Source organism: Corvus brachyrhynchos, unplaced genomic scaffold (genome assembly GCF_000691975.1).
Source record: "Corvus brachyrhynchos isolate BGI_N302 unplaced genomic scaffold, ASM69197v1 scaffold58, whole genome shotgun sequence".
Classification (NCBI taxonomy): Eukaryota; Metazoa; Chordata; class Aves; order Passeriformes; family Corvidae; genus Corvus; species Corvus brachyrhynchos.
In genome coordinates, this window is record NW_008239539.1 from 249,617 (window position 1) to 259,568 (window position 9,952).

Genomic DNA, 9,952 nt, shown 5'->3' on the forward strand with positions numbered 1-9,952 from the left:
GGCCCGGCCGGCCTTGCCCAGCACTCCCGGGCACGCCCCCCGCTGCAGCCCTGGGTTTCGCTCCGTATCATGAGTCCTAAACCAAAACGGAGCCTAATTCTGCTGTGAAGGCTTTTTTTTTTTCTTTTTTGGTTGTTTTTTGTTGTTGTTGTTGTTGTTGGTTTGGTTTTTTGTCATTGCTCGTTGTTACCTTCTTTGTTCTTTACGGAAGGATGAGTTAAGTTTCATCCCTAAAATGCTCAAGATGCCCGGTAGGGAGTAGGAGCGAGGACTTGAATTTCAAGGGAAGTGAGATCCCCAGCACTCAGTAAGGTGAACAAGAGCATCCCTTCTGGCATATTTTTGAGGTATTAGGATTCCACGTACTGTCAGAATCTGTCTGTGGAGAAATTGACTAATTTATGGTTACATTAGCTCATGCCTGCACTCTTTTCAAGGTTTTCTTTTCCTGCTTCTCACACTGTTGTCCAGAAGACTATACATTATTAACTTACTTCTGGTTACTAATAGGTTAGACTAGACAGGAAAGGCAGAGAGACATCATTCATGCTGAGAACTCACTGAAGGATCTGCCTTAAAATGTCTGTTTAAGAAGTTATGGAACAAAAAGACAGGAATAACAAGTAGTAATAAGTTGCCAAACTGGCAGAAACAGGCAGGAATAAACTACCAAACCAGATGCAGCCCCCAAGGACAGTGTTGCTAATGATGGTTTCAGCAGCAAATGTGTCACTAATTTTTAAAGAGGGTTCTAGGGGAAATCCGAGGACTGCAGACCTGGAAGTTTGACCGCCAGCGAGTGAATTAATAGAAAATGTAGCAAGGTAGGCTTATTGGACAGCTGCATAAATATCTAGGAGGGAAAATCAATGTGGCTTAAAAGCCATGCCTTAAAAAAATGCTGTTAATTTTCTGCAGGTTTAAATAAGCATGTTGAGAGGTCTGGCTCACAGTCTGTACTCAGATTTCAGGAAGGTTTTAAACAGGATCCCTCACCTGAGCAGCCCTTGACATAATAAGGGAGTTTCCCTGTCATAAATACACAGTTGTTGCAAAGATAGGAAAGAGGATGTGAGTAAATGGGCAGTTCTCCTGCTGGCTGGAGGTCACCGTTGGGGTGCTGCAGGGATGGTTTGTAGATGACATGGAAAATCAGTGTTTCCAGCTGGCTTTGCCTTATTTGAGGTGTTAAAGAAGAGGGCTGAAGGTGATGAAGTGCAGCTGTAAACTGATTCATATGGGTGCGGAGCAGTGCAAATTTCCCACACAAAATGAGTGAGTTTTTGGAGCACTAGTAAGTAATTCTGTGAAGTTTTCTTCCTTGGTAAAGTCTTCCTTTGGCTTGTCTTAGAGAGGTTCAGGGAAGACTGTGCCTTGGTCAGAAGGTTCCAGTCTAGAGACATGGAGGATGTGTGGAGGAGCACTGTGTGCTTATTCTGTTCTTCCCCAGGCTCCTGCTCTTGACCTGGGCTGGAGAGCAGGATACTGGGGGAGGTATCCTTTGGTGTGACCCAGCATTGACCTAGCATGTACTCCCACTTGAAATCTGTACAACTGGGAATTGGTGTGAGGAATTGTCTCTCCAGAAGTGGCAGTGCTTTTATGTACTCTTCTTCATTGTTCTGTTAGAAAAATAGATGTGCCTGAGGACGGTTTTGCAGGTAACTGGATCTAGGAGCCAAAAGTACATGCAAATTGCTGGTGGGATTTTTTTTTTTTTTTCCCTTCTTTTCATGAAAAATTATATTAAATACCTAAGGAAGTGCCTGCAAATGTAGTCTTGTTAGAAGGATAAAAGAAGCCTCTGTAGACTCTGTTGTGCCTTGACTATAGGGTATATCTGCTGCTGAGCTGGGTTTTACACAGATTTGCAGTGTCTTTCCAATTTTGGCTTGCAGGTTCCTGAACCACTTGCCTGAGATTAGCCCAGCAGCCCTGAACACTCCAGGCACTTGTTCTGATGATTTAGCTCTTGGTCTTCTTTTTCTGAACTTCCACAACTTTTTTTTTTAATATGTTTCCCAGATGCGCTTAACAACTTGTAGTTAATTTGGTTACAACAGGATTAGTAAAAAGTGATTAAACCCACGGCTCATTATTTGAGGCACAGGAGTAGAATTTGTTTATTACACAAGCAAGAAAATCTAGATAGAAATGAAGAGTTGCAGAATTTGTCTGCAGACTTACAGAAGAGGTTGTGTCTCTTTTTTCCCAAATACACAGGGCTTGGATCCGTGGTGTGTGTTGCCTTCTACAGTGTGGTTTTTCATAGGCAAGAAGAGATTTGTATTTACAAGCAACATCCTTTCCAGAAAGTGCAGATAGGCTTTGAGGCATAGAGCTTTTTGTTTCAGATCTTGCTATGAACAAGCAGGGAGACAAAGGGTATGTTGGGGGTTTTTGCTGGGTTTCTAAGCTGATGTTGCAGCCCCTCGTTCTGCACTCATGTTTCTGTATGTGACCCATTTGTCCTGGCTAGAAGGCAGTTTTCTGCTGCCATTTCTATTGAAGATGCTGAGATGTGTCAAGGATCAGCCCACAGCAATGAAGTTACAAGTGTCCTGAGGCTGCTGCTATAACATGTCAATAAGAGCACTTGCAGCTTTTAGGAATTATTTAATTAGAAGTGCAGTAGGTGCCAGGCAGCTCAGATCCTGTTTCTGATGTCGCATTCCATAAGAGCAGAAATTACCAAATGAGTTAATGCTCCACTCGCATCAGCCATGTTTGCAGCGTGTCTTTATGTGTGGCTGATGAGCTGGAAGTTCCAGTTAATACTGTCAGAGGAGTCTGGAGGTATTGTCTTCAGTGGGAAGTACTGCCTTGACTGAGTGTTTCAGAGGGTCAGTCTGGAATGGTGAAGTGCTCCTCCTCTGGCCCTTCCTTCCTGCAGCACTTTCTCATAGACAGGACTCATTTGCCAAGGCCACCAGACAGTTTGTCTGAGGTAGGCTGGTGAGTTCTGGTGAGTTCTGACAAAATTTTTAAGAATTCCCACCAACTGAAAGCCACAGCTCAGAGCAGAGTACCTGGCATGGAGCTGGTGGTTCTATGGCAAGTCTCTGACATCACTGAATTATTGCAATAAAGAATTAGGTGGTTAGAAAAAAATAAAACCATCCTACCTCTCTGTCAGTCATGCCAATGTGATTTTATTTTTTCCCCTGCCTATTTTTATATGTTTGTGTCTGGATTCTTCTGAAGTGAAACATAACACTGTTGGGGAATTGGCACTGGTGATTCAATTTGTAGCAATGCTGAATTTGTTTCACTGTAATGAAAAGAAAGTGTTGCAGGTGGAACTTTCATTGTGAGAATCATCAGACCAAGATAAAGATTAGTTTTGATGTTGAAATTTTTTGTAGTAATTTTTAAATGCTGATGATCTGGTGAAAAATGAGTGGCAACAGCTAATTACTTATGTATATACTTCCTTGCAGGTTCAGCTTTGTATAGGATTCCTTCTCCATTTCTAAATCTGTATGATGCTGGAGCCTTACGTCTACATGTGGTTCAATTTTAGAACTGGTGTTTTTGCATTCTCTTGTAAAAGTCCTTTTTTTGAGGCTGACACTTTCCAAATTTAGTGCCAGTGGGGGCGTTTAAAAAGTTTGGTTTCAGCTTTCTGTGTATTCAGTATAGGAGAAGTGCATTCCCCACTGAATAACAAAGGCTGAAGAGCATCTCCAGCACTGCCCGTCTGGGAGATGGGACCAAAAGAACACTGCAAATTATTCTGGAGTTTGATTTAATGGTGCACTTGGTATCACATTTCCATCATATCTCCAGAATCTCTTGGCCTCTTTCAAAGTACTTTATACAGTGAATAAATGTTTGTACCTGTTCAACAGGTGTAAGGACTGCAGCCCTGAAAAGGAAGCACCAACTTTTTGGAACTCACATAGTAAAGTGGTGACAAACCAGAAGAACAATTGCACCTGATGTAATTGCCTCAGGTCCATACTACTGGCTGGAACAGTAGGTTGAATCTGGTAGGTTGAATCATTTTGGGGAGATTCTAACACAAACATTTCTACAGCGCAATAAACAAGTTTGTGACGGTGAATAGGACATCTCTAAACTTCCTGTGGAGATTTAGATTCTGATCCTGTTACATTACCTTTGAAAATGATTGATTCACAACTTCTGTGGGCTTTCTGAGGCACCACAATTATTGAAGTGGTTGTTTTCTGTTTTTTCTGTCTACTTCAAAGATTATGTTAGTTTTAGGTAAAAAGTACATAGTACTGGTTCATCTTTGCTTTCAATTTCTGAATTTTCTAACCTAACAGCAAACTTATTTTCAATGCTCAGTGGAGCAGAGTTGCTTTTATCTGCAGTCCTTAAAAGATGAATACTCAAACTGCTGTTTTCTGTTTGCTCACCAGTAGAGCCCAATATTTGCCCAGCCTGGTGCAAACACAGCTAAATCTGTCACCTGCTGCTGCAGTGTGCATAGGTTGTCCATGTAGTCGTAGCTTTCAGATTCATTGTTGTGGAGAGATGTGTAAAAGCAGAAGTTTGTGGAAATGAGTTGCTTTTAAATAAGCTTTATAATCCTAATTATGCTTATATCTATTTTCTAGAACTATGCCAAGAAAAAGAAAGCTGTTGGCTCAATTAAGTGCTCTTCAAAGCAACACCAGCTTCCCTCAGATCGATGCCTTGGAGAAACTGAGCACTACACCTGGAGCAGATCCTTCTCCAAAAAGCAGCAAGTATTTTGTGATAGAGAAAAAAAACTCTCCTCAGCTACAAGCAGATTTTTTTGACCAGCCCTGTGTTAGTCTGGCCAAGTCCTTTCTGGGACAGGTAAGACATGAGCACTGAGATTCTTGTAGTGGAGCATGTGCTAGCTAATAACTTAGTGTAAAAGGATGAAATTCTTTCTTGGCCATTTGACTCCCGGGCTTGGCTATTTTAGGAATACAGCTCTCATTCCTTCTCTTGCTAAGTGCAGTGGAATGTAAAGACTAGTAGCCAAATCTATTCTAGATGAGGTCAGAGGAGTAATTTTTCAGGTTTAGTCTGTCACATTTTTAATTGGGGTTTTTTTTGGTGGAGTTTTCCTCCCTTTTTTCTACTTACTAAAATGGGCTTTACTGCTTGTAGTTTGAAGGCTGTTTCAGGCCCATTATTTTCCTTTCAGCAACTGCTTTGCTTGTTTTTGTTTCTTGCTTAGCCCAGTGGAAAGTAATGCTCTGCAGTCAGCAACATCTTCTCTGCCTCCATTTTACTGTCTTGTTTTGCTAAGGATTGCACAGTCCCACAGTTAAGTTCTCTTCCCTCCAAATATTGCTATTTCTGTCTTTTGTTTCTGAGTTTCCAAGTCATTACTTGCTCATGCAAGGACTTCTCCCTTAGCCCATTGCATAAACTTTGAGAAGTCTTTGGACCTTGTTGAAAGGCTTTGGAAATCAGTGTGGTGGAGATTCACTCTTCTGCTTAGTGAGTCCTTCAGAAAACTCTCTGGCTGTTCCAGGGGAGAGAGTTCCCTCAGTGTTTTCCCTATAAAAAGTTCCAGTCTGGGACCTTCTAAACGCAACTGCAAAATGTGTGTTCAGTTTCACTGCTATGGTCTTATCTTCTCTGAGTCTTTTTTATACCTTTATTGTCTGCAGGGTGAGCAGACTCTCTATGTTCTCATGGCTTTAGATAACTTCAGGAATTTGTTCCACAAACTATTGGTTTTGGCCCATTTTGCTGCATCCAGCCTATTTTTGTTTTCTAAGGATATCTTGCTTGTAATTGACCCCTTTGCTCTGCTTTTTAGTCCTGCTGGGTTTCTTTCTGCTATGCTTTCACCTCTCTGTGATACTCCATATGTGTTGCTATCTTTACAGACATCCTGTTAGAGGCTTGCCTTTCAAGCCTTAACCTTTGGCTGCCTCTAAAGTTCTTCCCAACAAGCTTCCTCACTTTACGTAGTTTCCTCTTTTTGCTGGTAGGCAGGACTCTGATAGATTATTTTTGGACTTTAATGCTTGTGAAAAGACACTGAACTCTGTCTTTCATGGTCATGATACAAAGTTGATTTTCAGGAACAAGTCTTTGGAAAAGACTTTGTGTTTTGCTCCAGATCTGAGAACTGAGTCTTTTCTTATGAGATTCCTGCTTCCTCACTCTGCACAGCATTTGATGGTGTCTAAGAAAACATTTTATGTGTCCTGGTTTAGCTGAGGATACCTGAAGTCTCACATTACTGATACATTGCTGTTGTTTTAATGGCTCCATCACCCTTATGCATTCAGTTACTCTGGGCAGATGATATTTGAGTCCTAATTCTGTATTTTTCCTGTTTAGGCCTAGTATTACAAACCAGGTGATTTCTATCTTAATTTTACATTTTCTTTAAAGTAACCCCCAGTCCCCCATGTCCCAGCCTATTCTCTCAGAAAGGTAATTTGGTGTTTCCTTCATTATCTTCACTCTACCAAATTTTGGAGGCATCTGGTATATTAATCTTGCTTATCTTCATGATACCTGAGTTCTTGGAAACAAAAAAGATACATGCAGTAAATGGCCTCTCAGAGGGAACCGCCATAACATCAAGATACATCCTCAATGAGAAAAGTAACTTTTATGAAATGGCTTACTGTGAGGTGTTGGGAATTATCACCAATTTTAAACTTTTTTATTCAACAGAATATTTGGTGTGTCTGAAGACAGGGAAGTGCCTGGATGCTTTTAAACCCATTACCTAACCATTGCATTTCATCATGCTGAGGGAGAAATGTGGCCACATGGGTCTGGTTTTGGGGTGTTCACAGGCACTTGCTGAACACCAGTGCTTTTTTTTCATAAAAATAATAAACTGATTATTTTCAACAATTTGACAAGTGCTGCAGGAAAACCATGGTATGCCAGAGCTGCAAGTTTGGAAACCAACTCCTGGAGCATCCATACTGGATTAGATCAATATCTGCATTAGGAATCCAGCACAAACATCTGTTAGGAATTAAGCTTTCTTATCTGAAGGTCATTTTTGAACAGCTGGATGGAAGGGCTGGATAATTAAAGTGTTAGAATTAAACTGATTGCTGGTACCCAAACAGGACTGTGCTGCAGTATTTCACACACATTAAGTAAAACACAAAGTTTGGAAATCAGGTCAAACCACAAATTCCTTTGTACAAAGTTTAGTTGTTGTTTTATTTTTAAAGAGAATCTTTTGACTGTCATGTTTTGTTTCCCCTGCATCTGCTTTGTTTTATTCAAGGAGGTACCAGCAGCAAAGAACACACTGTAATAACAAAGATCTGTTATTGTCTGCCTGAAGCCAATTCCCAGCTCTCCTGCACTGCCCTTCTCTGTGGTGCAGAAAATACTGAAATAGCATTGATGCTCTCTCTAGAGCTGATTATCTCTGTGATTTGGGACTGGGACTTGTTTGAAACATCTCTAGGGAGAGAAACTGTCTAATCATAGCAGTTATTTAATTGTGCCACTGTCATATTTCTTCTGATCTAAAGATTATACATTCATGATGCTTCAGGGTTAATATCAGTGGTGTTTTTTTGCCTTAAACCTGATGGATTGGAGGGCAGAATACAAAAAATAACCACAAAAGCAACTCTGTGGTTCTTTTTAATACAGCCTCATCTAGACACTCAAATGTACCGGGCATTTTGTGGGTGAGTGATAGGTAGGGAACTCCTTGTAGTGGGCTGTGGCCTGGGCAGTGGAAGCTGAAAAAGTTGGTTTTAGCTTACAGACTGCTAACTGGAGAGGATTTAGTACCATCAGGTCCTTTCTTTTCACCTTCTCTGTTTCCACAGCTCTTGGTGTGGTTATTTTGTACTGAGGGCTGGTAACTGATGCACTCTGACCTCTCTTTCAGATTTTGGTTCGCAAACTTCCTGATGGCAGAGAGCTCTGGGGCAGGATTGTTGAAACAGAAGCTTATCTGGGTGGGGAAGATGAAGCTTCCCACTCGAAAGGTGGGAAGCAAACACAACGAAATGCAGCAATGTTCATGAAACCAGGAACTCTGTACGTGTATCAGATCTACGGGATTTATTACTGCATGAATGTTTCCAGCCAAGGTAAGCTGAGGCTGAAAGAGATGGAATGCCAGCAGGATGGGGCTGACATTTCAAGCTACAGCAGCACTGCAGTCACTTGTGAGCTCTCTGTGGGCTCTCTGATGTCAGTGACTTGCTGTCATGATCGTTCCTTGGGACCTGGGCTTTGCCACTGTGCAAGTAGCACAGCAGGCAGGGCCCATCTCCAGCTGCCCAGTTTGTCCCAGCTGGGAGCTGTTCAGGCACACGAAGATTGAGAAATGAGGGAAAATCTGGATGGGATAGAGCTTTCAGTTTTGATGACCGGGCTGCTGCCTCAGTCATGTGATTCAGTGAACGTTGTTCCTCAAAAGTGGTGATGTAGAGAAGAATTCGGAGTCATTAATGACAGCCTAAATCTTGGTGTCTGTTGCCATGGCAGGAAACTCCTCTGTCTCCTACCTTTATCTTCAGAGGCTGAATGAAACATTGGGGAAAAAAAAGTCTGAGATGTCCTAAGCTTAAGCAAGGAGTCAGTAGGAGCATTTTAGCTGTTTTGTTGTATCTAAAAGCCAAAAAACCCCACCCAAATCAAAATACCCAGACTGTTACAGAATCTTCAATCTTCTTTTATTATTCTCAAGAAAAAATAATCAAGCTCTAATTAAATTATTCTGGAATTTACTGAAACTGTCCTTCCACATTTCAAGACTCTTAACAAGCAAGCGTTACTGAAAACTTCCTTTTTTTCCTTTCCTGTAAGAATGACAGAATTTATCTTGCAATGAAGCTGTTGTTTAATTAGACACCTTGAAATGGCAGCAAGTGTTTCCTAGGTAACTACTCTGTTAGAAAAAAATCTCAAACCCAATTTACTTTCTTTTTCACCATTTCGAAGATAAAGGTTAAAAAGCTTGTGTATTCCTAAGTGAAAAGCAAATGTAACTGTGACCATTAATCCTCAGGTTTTGGCCTTTGGACAGAAGCCAAGCAGAGAAACAGTGCCAGGTTATAGTGTGGGGAAAGAGCCTGACTTTCCAGCTGGGGTCTGGAGTCTGGACTATCAACACATGTGAACTTCATTACATTGGCTCTGCTAGATCTGTTCAGATAATGAAAGCACATGGTTCGTTTGTCAGGATGGGATTCTTGGTGTTTGAAATATTAGGAATAACACTTTTTATTAAAAAAAAATATGTTTAGCCTTTGAATTCTAGAAAGACTTCTTTGAAATACACACTTTGGGAAATTTTTCCTTATATACCTGTGTTTAGTTTTGTAGCAAACCAGTTAAAGAGCTCCCTGTGGTGATGGAATTCATTGGATTTTTTGTTACAAACTCCCTCTCCATCATCCTGTCACACATGCAGTGACACTGGGCAGAGCCGTCACTGCCAGCTTTGTCAGAGCACTGCAGTCAATACTGTGGCTGTGCACTGATGCAGCTACATAAACAGGAGCTGCTCCTTCTGTGGATTTGCCCACATGCAGAAGTGTTACAAGAAAGAATCTGGGGAGGAATCACACCTGAGATGTTTTTCTCCAGTTAGAGGGAGAAGGAGTTGTTTAATTGTCCTGTTGTTTAGTCTGAGGGAAGGATTGAGGGAGTCATCTTCGTGGTGGCACCTGGGCAAAAGGCAAAAGCATTTAATTCTCTGGATATGGGATAGATTTTGGAAACTTTGACTCTGGCTGTGAAAAAACACAAGGAAACCCTGGCAAAAAAAACCCTGTTTCTTGTGGCATAGCTTGGTCCTTCTTCATAGCACAGACCACACTGAAGGGGAAACAGCTCCAAGAGACAAGTGTATCCTCTGAAGCAGTGGCAGCTCTGACTCTTTAGGGATCACTTGTTTAGATACACAACCTCATAGCCTCTAACTCCAGCTGGAATAAACCTTCTCTGTTTATTGGTTTATGCTGGAGTTCAGGCTCCGGTATCACTCAGG

General features: G+C 41.4%; 1 protein-coding gene across 1 annotated transcript in view; it reads left to right on the plus strand.

Annotated features, from left to right (window-relative positions):
- Positions 1 to 802: 802 nt before the first annotated feature.
- Positions 803 to 9,952, plus strand: part of MPG (N-methylpurine DNA glycosylase) — a 12,807-nt gene continuing 3,657 nt past the window's right edge. Inside the window, exons 1-4 of the mRNA XM_008639054.2 lie at positions 803 to 824; positions 3,852 to 3,992; positions 4,587 to 4,812; positions 7,841 to 8,045. Of these exons, the coding sequence (XP_008637276.1) occupies positions 4,591 to 4,812; positions 7,841 to 8,045 (427 nt within the window). The 5' untranslated portion in view covers positions 803 to 824; positions 3,852 to 3,992; positions 4,587 to 4,590. The remainder of the gene's footprint in view (positions 825 to 3,851; positions 3,993 to 4,586; positions 4,813 to 7,840; positions 8,046 to 9,952) is intronic.